General features: G+C 48.8%; 1 protein-coding gene and 1 long non-coding RNA gene across 3 annotated transcripts; one reads left to right on the forward strand and one right to left on the reverse strand.

Annotated features, from left to right (window-relative positions):
- Positions 1-1,125: 1,125 nt before the first annotated feature.
- LOC130607077 (uncharacterized) lies at positions 1,126-21,483 on the reverse strand. The gene is made up of 3 exons (XR_008974156.1): positions 21,396-21,483; positions 7,632-7,729; positions 1,126-1,856 (listed from the first exon to the last, which is right to left on the reverse strand). It is a non-coding gene; the product is annotated as an uncharacterized LOC130607077 (long non-coding RNA).
- On the forward strand, positions 14,302-16,683 carry SP9 (Sp9 transcription factor). Of its 2 annotated transcripts, none has more exons than XM_057423864.1 (2): positions 14,302-14,450; positions 15,197-16,683. In XM_057423864.1, exons 1-2 carry the CDS (start codon positions 14,430-14,432, stop codon positions 16,550-16,552), a joined length of 1,377 nt encoding a protein of 458 aa, XP_057279847.1. In that variant the 5' UTR covers positions 14,302-14,429; the 3' UTR covers positions 16,553-16,683. The 2 variants fall into 2 exon arrangements, with proteins under 2 accessions (XP_057279847.1, XP_057279848.1); XM_057423865.1 differs by lacking the exon at positions 14,302-14,450 and adding an exon at positions 14,773-15,006.
- Positions 21,484-21,577: the final 94 nt, after the last annotated feature.

Consider the following 21,577-nt stretch of genomic DNA (forward strand, 5'->3'; position numbering starts at 1 on the left):
TGGGATGGATGAATGCTAAACACGAAGTTCTGTAACTGATTCTGAATTTAGATTCCAATCATTAGGTAATAACCTGGTTAGGTATCAAGGATTTTATGATAAGGCTTTCATTTATTATTTACATTTTGTTTTCACATCCAGCTTCAACTCTTCTGAAAGAGATTAAATGAAGACTGTTTTTAATTTTTATACCAACAACTGCAAAGTAATTGTTGAGATTTAGTAATACCGATCCACAATTAAACAATTTCCAAATGTGGGCTAGATAAAATTAGTATGACTTGCTGAATAAGCTCTTTTCTTTGCATTTTTAAAAGTCATGGCTATGTTAGTCTGAGGACAGAACCACTTTAGAGTCAATGTTGACTTCAGATAGCAGTGCAGTGCTGAAAGCATATTCCTATAGTAACCACTACCCATCACTAATGGAGAGCCGCATTTGGAAGGCTTTTCTTCAGACTGATAGTTCAAATGTGAATGCAGGTTATGAGTCTTTTCCATTGCACATATCTCTGTGGCTACATATTACCTCCAGCCATTATTAATAATAATAATAATATTGAAATCAATGAGAATTACTGGTACATGGCATTTTCTTACTGTTACATCTGGACAGTTGCAGCATCACACTGGCTCGTTAAATGGAAACTTGTATATTCACAATGTTAATGCATTCACAGCAAATAGATAATAAGTTTGCATTTTGCTTTCGTTATAAGAAAAAACTAATAAAATTGACAAATCAATGTTTTGGATTTTTTTTTGCCCTTGGCTTGTCCAAAAATAGAAATTGAAGTTACAAGTTTTTTGGTTTGGAATTGAAAAGCTATATATGCAGCTGAGTGGCAGGCATATGACACCAAAGTTGGGTAGGCCTTTTCTCCTTTCCATTTAATAAAATAAATACTTGTTTGCAAACATCAGATCTCATCTTAGAGCTAATATATACAGCTAATATATAATTACTATGAGATTAAGTGTGATACTAATCTACTAGCTAGCAATTAGGGTATAAATGAAGTGGGATTTTTAAATTAACCCTTCTATGTAGGCCAGTTCAGTCAGCCCAAGTCCTTTCATTGGCAAGACTCCCCATATAGTAGTATTTTACTTCCTTAGACAGAGTAAAACTTCTTTTGGCAGAGTAAAGCTGCTTTTATGAGTAAAGTTTCAAGGTTTGAGAAGATAGTGAGACTATACAAGAATTTAACTATGGTCAAAGGTTCTGAGGCCCTGTGATTTCAGTGTCAGCATTCTCTTCCAGATGGTTATACTCAACTACTTTTCGTGAATTACCTTAGTATTATTCATATACTACATATACTAAATAATTTGGTTAATATCCCCAAACTGTTCTCTGCTGGGAAGTCAGTGTTAACCAGATCCAGGGTTCTCAGATTCATACACAATGTGGTCATTTGAAGAACAAAGCAATGGTAACCAGAACTCCCTCCACTGCTGAAGGAGCATCCTTTCCAACCACAAAGTTGGAGGAAAAGTTTTGGCGTAAGTAGAGACAACAGTTTAATATATTCCTAAAGAATTGTTTAATTGGCTTTGCATAACTATTTCCCTCCTGCTCAGATATTGGTATGTCCCTATTCCTATTCTCCTAACCATGTGGAACACATACTCTTCTGCCACATGTTAGATTTCATACTTTATGTTATTTAAATACAACGGGACTGTGTGTTATTAATCAAAATCTAAATATTTTGGAGCTGTTTGTTAAACAATTTTCTAGCATCAAAACCTTGCAAAATCACAGTCTGGGACACTCAGCTGCCTTGAAGCTCTCTTCAGAGAACACTTCAAAGAGGGAGTCTTTTGTAGAGGTCACTTAACTGTATTCAACCCTACAAATGCAATGAAACATTTTTTGTATTTTAAAAGCTAGAAAGAAAAAACACTATGCAATTGTTTTAAATTGTTGGACTATTGAAAAAGTCATGTTAAAGTAGTTAAGTTCCATGATGAGACTTGCCTTATAACTTCTGACATGCATAAGCTATAAAGCATGCCTATCATCAATTTCAGAGAGAGTTTCAGATACCTACACTGAATTGAACTGTCACAGTTGATGTAATTATTAATGAAGATTATAGACCATGCTCAGAAGTTCAAATAGTGCCCATTTCAAAAGTCCCCTCAGTAGTTATGAGTCCTAGAGCAAGCTACAATGACTGGTCACACCAGAGAGAGCAGAGTATGAAAGCTCTTTTTGTTTAAAGCTTGTCTTCTCAGTCCTAGTTACAGCAGAGTGGTGTCAGTGCAAGAGATTATTGTTATTAATAAATCCAATGCATCTCATCAGCATCTTTAACATGCACATATGACCAATATGGAGCAGAAAAAAGGAGTATGTAGTAGTTGTCACTTGATTTCAAAACTGTGGTTTGTTGCCTGTATGAAATTATCTCAGAACTGAGTAACCTCACTGCAGCAAATAAGATGTAGCAGACAGTTGTGTGGATGAACATTCTTGACATTACCAATCAAACTGCAGGCATCTGTAGTACCACTTTCACCTTTTTATATCAAGTGATGTGTGATGAAGAGTGTTAGATCAGCCCCGACACAGGTCTGTTGCTAAATCAGAAAGAAAGGCTCCAGCAGACAGCCTAATCCTGGACCTGCTGCATTCTTAAAAGTGGAATTAGTGTTCTTAGAAGTGGAATTAGTATTCTTAAAAGTGGAATTAACATCCTTAAAAGCAGAATCAATGTGTGTATGCTTTTAAATACACCGAAACGTGGGGGAAATTAATGTACTTGCAGAAATATATTCATCTACATATTAGAAATCTGAGCAACATAGGAAAAAATTGCTATCTAATCTGAATTTTAAACAGAGCAAGAGGATTTGTGATGCTGTTTACAACAGTGCTGTTTTCAGGTTCACTGGAATGTTTGATACCTTCACAAACTAAACTGAAGATTCGATCTTGTAGCAGTAAGCTCACTGAAGCCTTATGACCAGATAACCACTTCATTTTACAATGTCATTTTTACTTGTGTGAATCTGGAATATCCTCTCTGGAATTAATTTAAGCTACTCTTGTGAATGTAGATTTATGGAAAAAGAGAACAGAAATGAAAGCACATTGTTTAACAACTCTTTTTACTTTTAAAGGTTTTAAAATATTCTTTTTAGCTACTACAAAGAACACGTGCACACATCTGGATGTACACACTAGCACACCTTCCCTAGGAAAGTAGCAAGCCAGTGTTGGCTACTAGGCATTTTCATCCAAGTAATCAACATAGAAATAATGTACAGTTCATTTTTTTTTTCTCCTCTGAGAAATTTTAGATAACAATGCTTAAGCAATTCATGGAACCTTTTCTTGTTCTATGTTAACAGCATAAAAGAAATAATAAAACAACTTACACTAAAACATGGTTCTAGTTGATTATAAAATTGTAAAAACCTGATTATAAAATAAGCCTTGCAAAAATTAATAGTTTTGTTCCTGTTCCCAGAAACAGGATGGTATTAGCAGAAAAATTACTAAATATAATAATCTGGACATGTTTGCTACTGTCAAGTGTGTGGAAGGCTTGGAAAAGTGATTATTTCTTAGTCATGCAGATTACTTGAACCCAAAATAAAATTGCCAGTGTTTCTGGGGCAGCATCAGTGTTTAAATCACTACAGATTTAAGTCCCTTTCTTTCATTTTCTTCCAATTGTTTTTATAGTAACTTCTGTTTGATTGTGATAAACCACTCTCATCTACAGGATTTACCTTAAGAGTTTAGCAAAATACACACTGTAGAATAAGGAAAAAATACTGGCCTCCTGAAGCATTTGTACCTCCTTTCTTCTTCCTCCTTTGTTTTTGTTGTTGTTGTTGTTATACATATGTCTCTAAGGTCCATCTCTTGGTATTTGGTACACTACCACTATGTTAAAGGAGAATCTACGGTTTGGTCTGATGTAGTTTTTCAGGGGTGGAACACTTTCTGCTGACAGCTATCAAGCACTTTGTCTCCTGGCAAATGATCATTTCCAAATCCCATCCTAACTGATATTTACTCTCTGGAGCTAGGAAAAAAACCCACAACATATTTTATAAAGCTCAAATTGGCCTTATCAAACAAAACATCTGCCAGATTTGTGAGTGGCTTGTGACATCAGCACTGGCCTCCCCAACAGAAGTCACTGCAGTTAATGGAAGCTATTATTTAAGGATTCTGGGAAGATTATTTTTTTTTTTAAACAGCTAAAAAAAAAAAATTAAAAGAAAAATATGTTGTTATGGTAACAGCTATTTGAAAAATACTGTAACAAAAGGCAACTGAATATCAAACGACCAAGCTGCTACTTCGATTATTTGGTTTTCTTTCTAAGCAGTTTATTTACAGAGATCCCCTCCCTCTTCCTTATGCAGCCACAAGTGTGATTGGACATGCTCAGGTAAAACACCATCTGCAAACAGTTTGTGTTTGAGCAATTTCAGTCTCAGAGCTGCAAGATGCCACAGATTTTTACACAACACTAGCACATCCAGTGTTACATGGGCTGAGTCCCTCCCTCACCTTTTGTAGCATTCCCAGCCTGCACTTCTGCACAAAGAGGTGTTCCTCCTGCACTCCTATTGCTTCATGGAATATGAGTCGTCTCTTTGCAGGTACCACAGCTACTCCCTGGAAAAATGCACTATCACATCCCTGTGGTCTGGGAAGCAGCACATCCCAACTGCTGGGAAAACAAGGTTCCAAAAGAGTTTTGGGAGTTAAAGCAGAATACAGCAACACATCTTTCCAAAGCCTGACCCTGGATTTTGCACTTTACAGCTTTTCAGAACATTTTCTCTGAATGAGTACAAGTTTCTACTTGTGCTAACTTCAACATCTTACTTTGAACAGGAGGAGCAGGTAGTCCTCACTCAGATAAAGCTTCTGTTGAAATTAGTGCATAACAACTTGCGTAATGGCTGAAAGGTCTGGCTACTTGATTTTACATCCTGATGTATGTACAGTGGTAATGTGAAAGAGCTGAAGGACACTGACAGCGCTTCCTTTTAGGCCTGTACTTTCATCTGTCACAATTACAAAGAAAGAAACAGCACACAGTTTTGATGCACTTGTCTCAGGCTGAGCAAACCTAGGAGCTTTGCTAAATTTCCTCCAAACTGCATAACGGAGGATGAAGTTACACTTAGTAAGTACTGCATAAGAACTGTGAACATTCTATTTCTTAATACTGAGGTGACATTTAGATATGTAAACTTGCACCTTGTTTCACTGCTTTCAATCTCTCTGAGGTGTCTAACGGTCTGTATTTAGAGACAGTTTCATTTGAAGGAGAGTAACTGATGGGGTTTATCAAATAGGATTATGAACGGGAAGCAGAGCGATAGAGATGCTGGCTTCTAGGTGCTTTGCTGTAACTGCGAATTTTGTAGCTGTGTTGTTTTCTATATAGGCAAATGTTTGTTAGTGTCAACATTAACAATTAGTCATGTTCATGAGCAATAAAAGCCATGAGAAATAATGGGCAGCAGAAATCCACAATGGCTTGTTTTGCACCGCTTTGCAAAAGAGGAGGCGAGCTATCTGTTCTCTGCAATCCTCCAAATTCAGCACCAATGTGCTACATAGGTCCTACCAGCACTCGTAAGTATACATGGGACCGCTTTTGGAAACTGAATGCAAATGGCGGTATTTTCTAATCCACCCAAAAGCCCTTGAGCATTTCAGACATTCTAGTCAAAATGATTCTTTAATGTGGGACCTACTTACCACATTTGTTTTACATCAGAAAATGCTGTATAGGTTGTTTATGTTTGGAAAAGTCAGTGGAGAGGGATTTCTATCAGTGTTCTGAAAGAAAGCTTGCACCGTTACTGTAACAAGGACAATTACAGACAGACACAGGTAATAGCTGTTTAGAAAATGTTAGGAGCATTATCGTGGATAATAGGCATTCTTTTCTTAGCACTGCCCTCGCCTGAGATTCATTTTCCATTGGTGTTGTCTGCCTAGATTGCTTAAAACAGCTGTAGTCTTCTTATTTACATTAAGGCAACAGAAAGTTGACTGCTGGGTTGTCCCAGATGGAGTTCATCTGTACAAAGGTCTGAAACTGTGAGGGAATACCTAAATGTCAGATATGTCCAGTATCTAGAGCTGCTGCAAATTATCACCTTTTCCAGGTCGGAAAGGCCAAAATAATTTCCAGCTCTATTTTTCTAAAAGCCATTTTCATTTTATCTGTCCTTTACAAATGGTAAATTTAATGAGAACTTCAGGAATAATTCAAACTAAAATTAAGAAAAAACCTTGATATATATGTATTAAATTCAAATGTACTTTAGTAAGCAACAACCTGGCCACTATTGAAATAGTTCTCAAGTACTATTGAAATAATAGGCATGTTCGCAAAGGAAACCTGCTTTCTTTTAAAGTGACTGTATGCATTATTTCAGCTGCTTCTGATAATAGCACATTTAATACTCAGGCCAAGATGCAATCAATCTTTTTTGTTGGAAGAAGGTGTTATATTGTACCCGTATGCTTATATTCACCTAGCAGTTTCAATCTGCTAAGCAGCCTGAAGTTCAGCAGGGCTGCTGCTTGCTTGATCTCCGCTGTGTTCCTCTTGCCTGCTTTGCAGGGGGGAGCAAAGGAGGTGAGAGTGGGAATGACAAAAAGGAAGAGGTCTGTCTCTAAAGAGACACTGAATTAGACTGGAGTGAATAGCTGACGTTCTCTGTAATTATACACACATTGAACTCCTTACAATTGTCTTAAGTTACTTCGAACTGCATTGGTGTGGCCATCCATATTGATTAAAAGCAGCATCTATTTACCTTAACAATAAATGTGGAGATTAGTAAAAGTTCACTTGATCACAATAAGAAGATGGATAATTAAAGGGCGATGCAACCCAGATGGAATGTAAATGCCTGAAGCAGCATATTAGAAAGCTCCGGCTGCTTTTGTACAAAGAGGGTGTACGTGTTTATAGGTTAAGGCTTGCAGAAGGCACTTCAGGTAGACAGGTTTTGTGGAGATACTTATAGTAGAGGAAGGCCAGAACCTGTCCTGAGAGGGCTGGCCCAGCAATTCTCCTGGGCAAAGTGGCAAACACAAAGCTCTGGAAAAGGAAAAAGGCTTTAAAGCACAATGTGATTAAAGGGATAACCTCTACACATTTGAAAGAGGCCTCCGTACCTTTTATTCTTTTTTCCCATATCCTCTATGAGAAAGAACAAGTTTAAAGTAAGCAGGACACTGCTGATTTTACGGGTGAAGTTCTTGATGGCATAGGGTCTATAAGAAAGGGAAGAACTGGGTTTAGTATGTGACAGATTCCATAGAAACACACCTCCTCTCATTGTGGTATCTCCTAAAGGAAAGAGGAAGGACACCTCTTATTCCTGTCACATCTATCGTTCCCTTGATATGGTAGACATTGCATTTTACTAATCCCTTTTTATCAAGAAAGCAAACAGCTGATTACCATAGAAGTAAGTGAATAGTCTCAATCGCATATGGACAACCTAGAAAATCAGAAGTGGCCATATCTGTGCTTTGTAACGAAACAGTCATATCTCTTGACAGGACTTGACACTCACCCCTTGCTTCTTTTCTTTGTACCAATATTGATGTGCTGTGTGCTTACCTCTTTGCAGAAAACGATGTGATAAAATGGTGACTTTTGACAAGCATCGCAGTGACTGCCAGAGACCAGAATGTAGAAAACAGTAGACCAGACTGTTACTGAAACACAAATAATAATAGGGATGTTAATAACATTCTGCCTTGTGGGATATCTCACAATAAATTTCCACCTGAACAAAAACTTACAAATGTTTTTGGTTTTTTTCTAACTAACACTGTCACCAGCTACACTGCTCCCATCAAAGTCCCATTTTAAAGAATAGTTTATTTAGTTCACATGGGGTGGGGCGGTGCGGTTGTTTCTCAGTTTGAATTGGAAACATGTCAGAACTGTTTAACACCAAGCCAAAGATTCATTCAGTTACTTCGTAGCTATAGAGAAGATTAATTTTGCAGTGCTAAGTAGCAAAGTGAGTAAGGTTAGCAAAAAAACCATGGAAAATACAAGAGACGGGGCTACCAACTGACCACATGCAAGGCATGATCCTACCCTTTCCAACCTGCATCTCTGTACCCCTAACAAACCGTTGGCAAGCACAAAGTCACCAGCCTCTCCCAGCCCCTCACTCTGGGGCTGCCACAGCTGGGAGGAATTTCCCAGGCATGAGAGGTTTCCTGAGTTCTGGAGGGGAGCAGACGCAAACAGACCAAGGCCTAGAGGGCAGCTGCTCTGGCTTTCATAGCAGCCAACACTGTGACATTTCTTTGTTGTAGAATGGTTAGAATATTTATCCATGGTGAAGAAAGCTGCTTATACCCCCGTCCTCCTTCACCTGGCACATCCCAGCCCACTCTCCACTTCATACCTGCCTTGGAACTTCCAGGGCTGGCAGTTCTGTGTCCGCAATGTCATGAAAGGGCTACACCGAAAGCTACTCAAACACTTTGTTAAACACACGTGTATGCTACTGCTTTCCTCCTTGCATTACATATGCACAGTGGACTAGTGGGTTGTTTAGGAAGCAGTGAGGAATCTCTTTGTTTCCTTCTTTCAGGTACAAGGTGAATTAGTCCGTTTGGAAACCAGCAAATTCACCCCTCCCCGCCTCTCCCCATATGCTTGATTTCTTCCAGCCTGCATCTCTTTACAACAAGACAGATAAAGCTCGGGTACCCTACCAGACGAAAGAACTGAGCCTGTTTCTTTGCATGGAAGTTTTCTAAATAAATTGCTTTTGTTGTTTAAATCTGTGATGAATGGAGACACAGGGCCAGGTTGGTGGCTGGAACAGTACAATGGATGTAAGAAGGTTTTTTTTCTTTGCCATATAAATCATTCACATTGTTTAAGGTACATTGATCAATCTAATGGCTTGTAATAGGCTCCTAATTGCCACTAGGAAAGTATTGCAAGCTTGCATTTGAACGTGAAATGGTTCATGATCTGAGCTGAAATTCACCTTAAGCCTGAGCTCCAGTAATTACAGAAGACAGAAGGAGCACAATGAACGGTTCCCCGTCTTTCCTCGCCCTAATCCCAGGACAGGGGGAGGGAAGAGAGGGGAACATACGAAGGGGGGTGGGGGATATCCAGCCTATTTTCCTCTTCCAAACCAGCAATTCATTAAGGGGCGAAACCTACAGGAGGATTTATTGGTCATCGTGGACGGAAGACAACTTTGTAATGTCAATCATCCTGCCTATTACGCTCCCACATGTCTCTATCTGCAGATAGACAGCTTGCTTAATCACAGCCAACATTCTGAGTCACGCCTGGCTAAAAATGTGGTATAAGGAGCTCGGCCGGTATCAGAGGCGGGATACCGGGAGGAACGCGGGGACGGGACTCTTGTGCCGTAAGGACGCTCTCCCGCCTCCCTGAAGGGTGCTGCCGCTCCCCTCGGCCCTGGCCGGCCCCGGGGGGAGAGGGTCGGCAGCCGGCGGGACCCCCCGGGACAAGGGCACTGCCGCCGGGGCCGACCGGGACCTGCGGTGGTGACACTGCCGCCGGGACCGGCTGGGACGGTGCCAGTGCCAATGAAACCTGCCGGGACAGTGGCACAGCAGCCGGGACCGTGGCACTGCCGCCGGTGGCGGCCGCTGCCCCCGTGCCTAAGCCCAGAGCTCATCACCAAGTCACCGGAGCTTCTTTAATAGACTTGTGTGAGAAGGTGGTTTTACGCTCTATAAATGTGGGTCCAGCCGTTCCGTAATTAAAGTCCTATTTAGAAACACCTTCGTTTTACGAAAGCTTTATGAGCGCTGGCACTGCCTGGCACCTGCTGTAGCAAACCCGAGCTTGTCATGCCCAACCTATACATCCTAACAGCGCTGGGAAGCGCGTGAACCAAGAGATAAAATCCTCGTACAACGTTCCTCACAAAATATTCCTCAGACTTTCCTACCAAGGCAGAAAACAAATCCATGATGCTGTTGAATAATCTTCCAATAATTGTAGTAATTAAAATCATCACACAGGCTGCAGTCACCTTCCTTCCTTTGACACTCGTCTTCCGCGGGATTGTTAACGTCTCTTTGGCTGAAATAAACAGAACAAGGGAGGTTTAAAATACATGGTCCAAATAAATTTAGCGGAAGACAATTAGTTCCACAAACACTGTTTTGGCTGAGTTCCGTAGACGAGAGGGTCTCTAGAACTACCCTGGGTTTTTTTTAAGCGCCGGTAGGATGGGTGGCCCTGTCGCTCCTGAGCAGTGTCACCTTAAAGACCGAGGAAGAGCTGCAAGCCCGATCTGATGTTCCACCTCGGGGCTCTCCGTGCGGGGGGCAGGAGGAGAGGGGACTCCTGCACTCTGCCACAAACACAATCTGAAAGCTCAAGCAGGGATTGCTGGAGAGTGCCGTAATTTTCATTTAATTCCCATGATCTATTTGATCCCAGTGCTCATTCCCTTTTTATTAACTATAAAAGATTTCCTTCTAATCAAAAGCTGCCCTTCATCTTTATCCACAAATGAAGAACTCTGTAGTGGCAAGAATTCAGCGGGCTCAACAGGCACCAGGGGCTGTATTTTAACGCTATCCTTCCCCCTTTTAATAGCTAGTCTTGGGCGGCATAGTGGGGATGCTTTTCCTTAACTGAAGTTATTAATTTATCACTAGGTCCCCCTCTGCGTTTCTCTGATAATCAGTGGGGGATTCTAGATCACGTAAATGCAAAGTGTAATTGAGAGGGGGGAGGAGAGGGGACTCTTCAGCACGGAAGTCGTGTTGCTTAAAAAAAAATAAAAAACATTAAAAAATAAAAGCTGGTAGGACGCGATTCCTCCCCTCGGCGATGAGCACTTCGCCTGTTTCCTGCCCACCTCCCTTCTGCTTGGCAGCAGCAGAGGCTGCTTCTCTTCAACTTGGAAGGGTTTGCCCCTCTCCCACCCGTAACATCCATGTGTAAAACTCCGTGCCCCTCCTAGGGTTCAGGGGGAATTGTACAGCAACCTCACGTTTAACTGCTGGTAAATCGATTTAGTGGGGAAATACTTGGCAGCTCTGTCCCCGAGCTGCGTTTGAACAGCAGAGCCATTCCATCTGACGCTCTTGAGGATGAACCCAGAGCCTCCCAATCAGCTTTAATGAAGGAATTGTTTCCCAGCTTTACCTCCTAAAGACAGCAACTTTAGTAGTCGCGCAGATCAAAAGACACGCGTGAAGGGAAGATGGGAAACAATATTGTTCAAAGGAAGTGAACTGTTGCATTTAATTAGGCTATTCTTCATTAGCATTCACACGGAGGGTTTATACTATTTTTTAAATAGATTTATGTTGATTTAACCGTAGTGTATTTCTGATGTAAATATATTCCGAGATGAAAACGTCACGGATCAATTGTAAAGGACCCGGATACATAATTTTCAAAAATCAGTTTCAGTTTATATGAGGTTCTCACCCCACTTTCGCTTCTTAGTCAGATTTGTTTATGCAGAATCGACATTTAATAGTGCTAATTGCACTCCAGTTAAATTGCCCTGATTGCAGAAAGGGAAGCAATTTTCGTGCTCTCTGTCTGGGTTTGGAAGAAATTGTTTTATATTCACCTCTTTATAAAGAAGTGGAGATAAGGCACCGAGCCTTTGCACAAATTGCACTTACGGGCTGACTGGCAGCATTCAGGCGCTATAATAGAGCATTATTTGGCCGTTTTGAATAATGTAAAGCGTTTGCTGAAAGCTATTCTCCTGAAAATTGCTTTAACTTTTAAAAGGGTGATGATTCACTCCAAACCAGGCCTTTGTTACATTGTCATTATCCCCCCAAATGTTTTAACAGTCAGCTCAACACTTTAGCATAACACATTGATCTTTGTTTAAAAACTCGATTTTTTGGAGTATGGAAAAAAAAGAAATGTCAGAAAATACTTGACCCCCTAAAGATTTTAGCAAGCCTTCCCCTCCTCGCCGCCATCCGCACAGCCTTTCCCCGCCGCCTGCCTCGCTCTCGCGGATTTCAGCCCCTTTCCCAGTTGGGAAGGGGCGCAGGGATGGCCGGCGGTGAGGCAGAGCCGCCCGCCGCAGGCACAACAGAGACCCGGCTACACCGGGGAAGGACGGCGGGCCGGCAGCGGATGCCTTTACTCGCTGATGTGGAGGCAGCATTTCCGAACGTCACGCTCTCGGTCTCTGCCTCCCAGCCTTATTTTATTGATGACTTTCCCCGAGGAGAGGGGAAAGACTCTCTCCCCCTCGCCGCCCCGGGGCTGGCCAGAAGCGCCTCGCTACCACTTGACGACCACCTCCGCAGGCTCCTGGGAAGGAGCGGGGTTCTCACCAGAGAGAGGAAGGAGGGAAGGAAGGAGGGAAGGAAGAGAGGAGTCACCTGTTGGGCGATTGCTCCCGGGTGCCCCTGTCGGACTCCTCGCCTCTCTCGCGGGGTTTATGTCGCTCCCCCCGCCACCGCCTTAAATCGCCTCCTCCCGTCGAGTGCTCCAGCCCCCCCGGCTAAAGCCGCCGCTCGCCATCCGCGCCAGGCAGAGCTCCCTCCTGGAGGAAGGGCTCGCCATGCACTGCCCGGACCCCTGGCTGGCTGCGAGTCAATGTGGAAAGAATTAAGCTCAGAACAGCGTTTCCTCCTACTGCCCCGACTCTGCTTAATACGCGGCGACAAAAAGGCGAGCGCCCTTTGAAAATAGCTTTAGACGTTTAAATAAAAGCTAATCTCCAGAGACATCCTTTCCTAGCGTGGAAGGCGTCCTGCAGGTCGCATAACACAATGTACAACAAAACGCAATGCCTGCCTTGTTTAAGCACAGGAAAAAAAAAAAAAACCACAACAAAAAACAAACAAACCAACCAAAACCCCAACAAAACAACATCAAAACAAGAAAAGAGAAATCCCCTCAAATTCACGGCTTCTCTATCTTGCTCCTCAGCGATGCCTATTTTGCATCTGCTAGGAGGTTTTACACTGGATGGCTGAGGCGAGGAGAAGGAAATACTGACTCTAACGCAGAGCGTTGCTTGAACGTATTCGTATTGCTTGGTTCAGAGCTGCACCCAACTGCACGGGGGACGGCAGCAGCGCAGGGAAGAACTCCTATTCCCAGCCTCGCAGGGACGATCGCAACGATGAAAAAAGTTGCACGCCTATTGATCTTCCGCCGACATAGTACGGGCAAGTTCTAGCCAATTACTTAAGAAGCCTCCACTAATTGCGAATCAAAGGGACTAGCTCGCAAGAGATGGAGCCGAGGTTTGGACTGACATGTCGCACATGCAGAGCGCAGGTAAAGCGTGTGTCGCTCACTGGGAGTGGGGAGTGTGCACAGAGCAGAGGCCAGTGCTAGGGAGGCTTGTTCCGCGGCACTGCCCGGAGGGAGCCTGCCTTCTGCCGTGAGCAGCCCTGTTCCACGGGGGTATGTGGGGCTTGAAAACCTGCTGCAGGCTGCCAATTCCACTTCCAAAGTATTTTGCTGGGGACTACGCTGTAAAATAAAATCGTCTCTTAAACGACAGAATGTCATATGCCCCTTGTTCCCCCTACCGCCCAGGTACGAGGGCAAGGGGATGCCTTTGGATTTTTTTCTGGTGCATTATATGACTAAAACCCCCTCCTCGGTTCCTCTAGCGAAGAAACTCGGGAATACGTTGTGCCCGGAATCACGTCTAGTATTTAGCAAAGCAAAACCAAAAAATTAACCCGCTTTCATAGAATGCCATTAGGCGCTGCCAGGCTGCTTGTACCCAGCGCGGTCAGCCGCCCAGTGACGGCCTGCAAAGGGCCTGTTGAGCAGCAGCGCTGCAGGTAGGGCTCGGCAGATGGGGGCACGGCAGGTGGCTGCGGCGCAGCGGGGGATCTCGCACCTCCCGCCGCACACGTTACAGGCGGCGGCGCCAGGCGCGACCCCGGCCCTGCGCCCGACCCCCTGCTCACGACTGCTGCCCTCTGCGGCTCCCCTCGCCCCGGTGCGGGGTGCGGTGCCGGTCCTCGCGGCCTCACTCCGGCGGCTCGGGCCGTCGGGAGTCACAACCCGCCGTTTGTAGTTAATTGCGGCCGCGATCGCCGCAGTCCGGAGCAGAGAGTGGTTGGGGGGGGGGGGGGGGGGGGGGAATGGGGGGGTGGAGGGGGTTTACCTCCCCGCGCGCTGACTGGCACGCGCCCCGAGCCCCGGCGCCGGCACCTCCGCCGCAGCCTGATTGGCTGTCGGGCCGCTCCGGGCCGCTCCGCCCGCGCCCTCATTGGGCGAGCGCCGCCGCCAGCGGTACTTCAAAGCGGGCGCTGCCCGCACTTAGGCAGAGTTTAGCCCCGCCGAGCTGGAGTGTCCTCAGCGCCGCCGGGCAGCGCGGGGCGCACACCGAGCGCCGTCCCCCTCCGCCCCGCGCCCCTCTGCCCGGCCCAGCGACGTGCTATGGCTACGTCTATCCTCGGGGTAAGTCGGCTCCGCGCGCTGCCCTCCGGAACAGCCAGCCTACCAAAAACCAACAACCAAACAAAACTGTTGCTGCCGCCGCCGCCGCCGCGCGGCGGCTGCCCCTCGGGCAAAGCGTGCTGGCCCGCGAGCGAGCGGTGATCCCGCCCGCCTCGGGGGATTTCGCTGCGGGTCTCCCATCGAGTCGTTGGGTCTGAAAACTCGCTTGGCCGGAGAGAAAACGGCCCTCCTTTCGTTTGTTATTTTCTTCTTCTTTTTTTCCTTTTTTTTTTTTTTTGACCCGAAGCCGCACGCTAAACGTCCAAAAATTTTCCCCACTAGCTAGGTTTCGCGATCGGCGTCGGTCGCAGGGCTCCGCGCCTTGCCCGCTTTCCTGCCGTCTCGGCTTTCCGCCGCTCCTGTACAGGCCCCCAAGGAGACGCCGCATCCTGCTCCCAGGGGGTTTTCGGTTTATCGGTGGCGGGCTGCAGCAGCCCGGTGCTGCGCGGGGCGCCTGTCCCCAGCCGTCCTTTCTTGACACGCGTGTGGCCCGTCCCCGTCGGGATTCGCTTCCGATGTAAACCCCTCGGGCCCCGAAACGGGTCCCCGACGGAAAACGAGTTGCGGCGAGCGGGGCAGGGCCGGAACCTGCCTCCAAAACTTTTCCGCGGTGTCCCTCGTCGTGGTGGGGTTCTGCCCGCGTCCGTGTGGGAGCCCGGCGTGGCGGCAGGGGTGAGGCTGACGGGCCGGCTTTGTCTCTCCCGCAGGAGGAGCCGAGATTTGGAACGACTCCCCTGGCCATGCTGGCCGCCACCTGCAACAAGATCGGCAACACGAGCCCCCTGACTACCCTCCCCGAGTCCAGCGCCTTCGCCAAAGGGGGCTTCCACCCCTGGAAACGCTCCACATCCAGCTGCAACCTGGGCTCCAGCCTCTCGGGCTTCACGGTGGCCACGAGCAGAGGCTCCAGCGGACTGGCCAGTGGCTCGGGCACCGCCAACAGCGCGTTCTGCCTAGCCTCCACCTCGCCCACCTCGTCGGCCTTCAGCAGCGATTACGGCGGCCTCTTCTCCAACTCGGCGGCGGCGGCGGGCGTGTCTCCGCAGGAGCCCGGCGGGCAGTCGGCCTTCATCTCCAAAGTGCACAGCTCGGCAGCCGAGAGCCTCTACCCGCGGGTGGGCATGGCGCACCCCTACGAGTCCTGGTACAAGTCGGGCTTCCATTCCACGCTGTCGGCGGGCGAGGTGGCCAACGGGGCGGCCTCCTCCTGGTGGGACGTGCACACCAACCCGGGCTCCTGGCTGGAGGTGCAGAACCCGGCGGGGGGGCTGCAGAGCTCGCTGCACTCGGGCGCCCCCCAGGCCTCGCTGCACTCCCAGCTGGGCACCTACAACCCCGACTTCAGCTCCCTCACCCACTCCGCCTTCAGCTCCACCGGCCTGGGCTCCACGGCCGCCTCGCACCTACTCTCCACCAGCCAGCATCTGCTCACACAGGAGGGCTTCAAGCCCGTACTGCCCTCCTACACGGACTCCAGCGCGGCAGTGGCGGCGGCCAGCGCCATGATCTCGGGCGCCGCCGCTGCCGCCGCCGGGGGCGGCTCTGCCCGCTCCGCCCGCCGCTACTCGGGCCGCGCAACCTGCGACTGCCCCAACTGCCAGGAGGCCGAGCGGCTGGGGCCAGCCGGGGCCAGCCTGCGGCGGAAGGGGCTGCACAGCTGCCACATCCCCGGCTGCGGGAAGGTCTACGGCAAGACCTCGCACCTGAAGGCGCACCTGCGCTGGCACACGGGCGAGCGGCCCTTCGTCTGCAACTGGCTCTTCTGCGGGAAGCGCTTCACCCGCTCCGACGAGCTGCAGCGGCACCTGCGGACTCACACGGGCGAGAAGCGCTTTGCCTGCCCCGTCTGCAACAAGCGCTTCATGCGCAGCGACCACCTCAGCAAGCACATCAAAACGCACAACGGGGGCGGCGGTGGCAAAAAGGGCAGCGACAGCGACACGGACGCCAGCAACCTGGAGACGCCACGCTCCGAGTCCCCCGACCTCATCCTGCACGACGGGGTGGGCGCCGCCGCCCGCGGACCGGGCAAGGAACCTACCGCGGGGCCCGGCGACTCCTAGGGGCAGCGCCACCTGGCCCTGGCCCCGGTCCCTGTTCGGGAGCCCCTGAGGAGCCGCCCGGACTCTGCCCCGCGCCGGCCGGAGGGACGCGAGCCGCCCCTCGCCGCGGACGGTGCCCAGGGCCGCAGCGGAGCGGACGGCGGGGCCGGAGAGGGGCGGCCCTTCTCCCCCGTCCCGCCTGGCCAATAGGTTCCAAGTGACACTTTCTTCCGTTCTCCTTTTCTCCTTCTGTTGGAAGGAAAGCATCCTGAGAGAGGCTTAAGGTGAGAAATCAAACTGCAAATCCGAGACGGCTCCTCTGTATCGCATAAACATCTGTATAAATAGGGTTAAAAAAAAGAAGAAAAAAAAAAGATCGTGTTCGCTTATTTTTCTTGTAAATGTTGATCTGAAAGGGGTTGGGGAGGGGTTTCTTTTTTTTTTTTTCTTGATTATTGGTGAATTCCTGAAATTCAGGGAGGTTTTGGGGGTTTTGGTTCCTTTTTTTTTTTTTTTAATTATTATTTTAAATTTCTGATGCACTTTGTGGAAGTCAGTATATATGTAAAAGATATTTAAAATGTTGAGTTAACATTTCACTCAAACACACGTAAGTTAAGGTCTCTTAAAGAAATTTAAATGCGTTTATCTGTATGGCAAAAAAAAAATCTTGACATATTTTCATTTTGGTATTATTAAAGGACTCTGAACCATAGACTCATGGGTTTTGTTGTTCTTTGTGTCCCCTCCTCCTGCATAGCCCTCGCCGGGGTCTGGTTTTTAGGGGGGACTCCTTTGCAGAACTCCCTCCCTGTCCCCCTTCTAGTGACCGGGATTAACAACCGGCGGGTGCAGAGAGCCGGGAGTGGACGGAGCTGGCCGCCGAGCCAGCCTGCTCCGTGTCTCTTTTCAAACCGCCCCAGTTTTCGTTTTATGTTGGGGTTTGGTTGGTTTGTGGGTTTTTAAACGAATTTGAAGTACACCGCTCTCTGCCAGCCGGACCCAGGCCGAGCCCTCAGCGCCTTTAGCAGAAACCGGCCCCAAAACCCGAACTGTGCCGGGGAGCTATTTATTTAATTTAGAAAAAGCCTTCAACGCCACAAGGCTGTCGGGGCTGGGAGGTGGTCTCGGGGGAATAAATCGCCAGAGTCAATACTCCGGAAAAGACATTTCATGCCTAAATGAAAATCTTGTTAAATGTTATTAATTTTGACTTAGAGCACACAGCAGCCCCCTGTGCCTTGTATTCCCTTATTAGGGATTCATGTCTTATCAAATATCTAATTAATCTCCTAGACATCATTTGTTCTGGCCAACTTTATCTCAGCTGGTCCACGGGGAAAACTCCGAATATTCTCGGTGACAAAGCTCCCTTGAAGATCCTTTTAATTGTCCAAATTAACTGCACCAAATTTGCATGTCAAACGGTAAAGGGCAACCTGAGATAAAATGTAAACGTTTTAAAAGCCCCAAACTAAGCACTTGATTTGATAACTAGGCTTTTTAATGTTATGGAAGACAACTGCTCCTTTCCTTTTCAAAGACAGTTGATCTATGCAAATAGTGAATTGGAAATGCTTATGTCCCCATGCAGTCAAATGGTCCTTGCATGTTATTTGAATATCAGTGGCTCTGCTATTGAAAAGGTTCAAGGATGCTCTCTGACTTCTTTGTGATTACTCAGTGCAGCGTCTTATTCTGAAGAAAAAAACCTCGGGAATAATTAAAGGCTGGGCTAAGGCCTGGGAACACATTTGGGACAGGAATCTCATTTAGACAGGCTCTTTCAAAATAAGGCACAGTTAAATTGACCAGAAGGCAATTATTGAAATGAAAATTATTTTCACTCCCTTTGTCTCCTGACCACCAACCTAACAGCCACAGTATTTTTTTAAAGGCAAATTGTTAAATGAGATAATTGTGTTATTAAAAAAATATATATATAAAGAGAGGGGAAGGAAACAAAAAGTTAATTTCATCTGCGCGGTACAGATTGGAGGAACATAAATATTTTAATCCTCCATAAAACCGGGAATGCAAATAACATCGGGAAACGGATTCTGCTGTCGGCCACCAACTGCAATAAAGACGTTGCGTTAAAGAAAAATACATCTGCCGTGAATACTAATAACCGCGTCCCACCTCTGCCTCACAAAAGCGGCCAGGCAGGGCCGGCGCCGCCTCTGCCCGGGGCGGCGGGACGGGGAGCAGGACCCCGCGGGCCGTTCCGCGGGTAGCCTCCCGGGAGAGGCACCTCGCTGCCAGCAGTACCCTCCCCGAGATAGAGCCGCGCCGGAATTCTTCCGGCCTAAAGCACCCCGGCAAGGTCCCGCCGGCTGCAGGGTGCGGGGAGGGGAGCGGGTGAAGAGACGTGCTGGGGCACGTAAACCACCGTCGGGGCATGGCTGCGCTCCCGCCCTCCCCTTCCCTCCCCGTCGGGCGCTGCCGGGGTTGCGGAGGAATGCACTGCGCGGGGTGCGGGGCAGAAGTCAGCTTTGTTTTCGATTTATAATAAAACACATCAAAGGACACCATCCAGGTCCAGTTTCTGCCAGGCCGGGGTTACAATTCTCAGCTCAATGATCAAGGACCTCTTTGCATTGCCTTTGCCCCTTCGGGTCAGAAAACGTCCATCACTTACAGACTCCCCAGAAACGAAGAAGGGAGCAGCTCTGGGCCGCAGAGCCGGTTCGTTTAACCAGGAAAATAGAAAGCATGTCACCTTTTTAAAAATAAATGACACCATTCTTTCGTACATGTTGGCGATAATTATATGGTCTGGGGAACTTCTACACAAAGAAAAACTAAAGAACAGGCGGTGTGAGAATCGGGGAGAAAATCTAATTTCACTCTTTGAATCCATAGTTCAGCAACGGGGAGACGCCAACCCGAGAGCAGAGGAACACCGGGAACGAGAGGTATGCCCTCCCGGGCGCCGGCTAGGAGAGAAGCAGAGGGCAGAGCCAGGCTCCCCACACCTCTGCCCCGCTCGCTGAGCAAAGGCGAGCCAGGGCGGATTCCACTCACATCTCGCCCCAGCTACAGCGTCCCGCACCCACACCTCGCGGGCAGCAGCTTCACCCCTTCCACTCTAGCCCCTCAAAACGCAGCTAAAACCCGGCCAGCGACGGCAACACCAACCGACGGGAAAAGAGAAAACGCCCGGGGAAGTCACTTAGCAAACGCTGTCCGACCAGCAAGTCCCTGTTTGCAGGAAGCGTGTCCCCTGCCCCCCGCCGCGACTCTCAGCCCCGACGGCTCGTTTTACACTTAAAAGGTAACATTAATGGTTTTGTTCTAATGAGATAATATATAAACACCCGATCTCGTGCCCGGACAGTTTCTTAATTGCGTCTTTCAGCTCACATGGAAACTTTATCTGCGGGAGCTGTAATTTATTCGCAGCCATTATCTGCTCGCCGGGGCCCTCTCCCACCCCTCCGACACGCAGATGAAGGGAATCCAAAGGGAAGCCCGCCCCTTCGGGTAATTGGTGCGCTAAGTGTTTATTTTAAGTGAGAATAATTTCGCTACAAATTCTCCTCAAGGAATAACATTCTTAACACATTAGAAACGACAAGACCCCCCCACCCCGCAACCCGCGAGTCGCGATCGCTCCCGGCCGTGCCCCAGCGCAGGCCGCACGGCGGCTGCTGGGCGCCACCTAGCGGCCCGTGCCGCCCCGAGCTCCGGGCGCTGGGCTCGGGGGCGCGGCCGGGCCCTGGGCCGAGCCGGGCCACAGGGAGAACCGGCGGCGGGAACGCGGGGGGGACCTCGGCGGGTGGAGAGAAGGGAGCGCCGGAGCCGGACCCCCGTGAACGGGAGGGGGGAAAGCAAGGACATCACCGCATGAAGTCCTGTGGGGGACGGCGGGGGGGGCCTGCGGCGGCACGGACCCACCTGAGGGGAGGCAGCGCGTTGGGCTCTGCTCGGCAGCTCCTCCGGGGCCGTCCTCGGGCGGGCGCAGCGCGATGAGAGGCAGCGTCCCGCCGCGGGGAGAGGGGTCACTGCTCCCCGTCCACCGCGCGGCCCCGCGGGCCTGACCCGCGGCCGCGGCCCACTCTGGAGGGCCGGGGCTTCCCGCCCGGCGGTGACCCAGCGGCGGTGCCTCGCCTTCTTGGCGCTGTTTTAACACAGACCTGTGGCAGCGCCTGTTCCCGAGATGCGGTAATTGCTACTTGGGTGGCAGGGCGCGGAGTCCTTGTCCGTTCCTTAGTACAAAGTAGGTTGCTAGAAAATTTGAAATTGCCTTTCAGCCTAAAGCTGCCTTACCTGAATGTCATAATTACAGTAATTATGTACATCCAAATTACATGCTAATTAAATTAGAATCAAATCGCTCTAAATCGAAATCAAATGAGGTAGTGAGAATTAATCAATGACAACATAAATAAAGAGCTTCCTTCAGGGATATTTATTGTAACGATCCACGCAGGAACCCGATCTGGAATCACCTGTTTATTTACTGCCGGAACAGTAATGACTCGCGGCTCAACGCTAATTGGAAACGATCGGTTCCGCGGGGCAGTAGAGCTGAAGGGCGGCTCGGGCACCCCAGGCCCTAGGACGGATGCCCGCGGCCGCCCGCCCCCCAGCTGAAACCGCGAGGGCCGCTCCACCTATCTGGCCCTGTCCCCTCAGCGCTGCCCGCTAGCCCCCAGGGAGCCGTCGGCCCGCCCTCAGCCCCAGCTGCTCCCGCTCCGACCGAGGGGAGCCCCGGGGCAGGGTTGCGCCGCCGGGCCCGGGCCCTTCCCGCCGAGATGAGGGAGCCGCCTCACGGCGCCGCGGGCCCCGGCCTGGACAGAGGATTAACCCCATCTCGAGGCTTTGGAGACAGAAATTAGTAATAAAGAAACGGTTTTACCTTCATCTGTGAACCGACAGCACCTCCTACCGGGCCCCGCTGGCGCTGCCGAGCAGCCGGACGCGGCCGTCGAGCGTCCCGCGGCGGAATACCCGGCTGGGCCGGGGCGGGGCGGGGTACGGGGCGGGCCCAGCGCCGTGAGGGCCCGCACTGGGAACATCGTCCCACGACCCCACCCCTTC

Source organism: Pezoporus wallicus, unplaced genomic scaffold (genome assembly GCF_028554395.1).
Source record: "Pezoporus wallicus isolate ANWC-B61680 ecotype Strahan unplaced genomic scaffold, APGP_CSIRO_Pwel_v1 contig_1181, whole genome shotgun sequence".
NCBI classification, from domain to species: Eukaryota; Metazoa; Chordata; class Aves; order Psittaciformes; family Psittacidae; genus Pezoporus; species Pezoporus wallicus.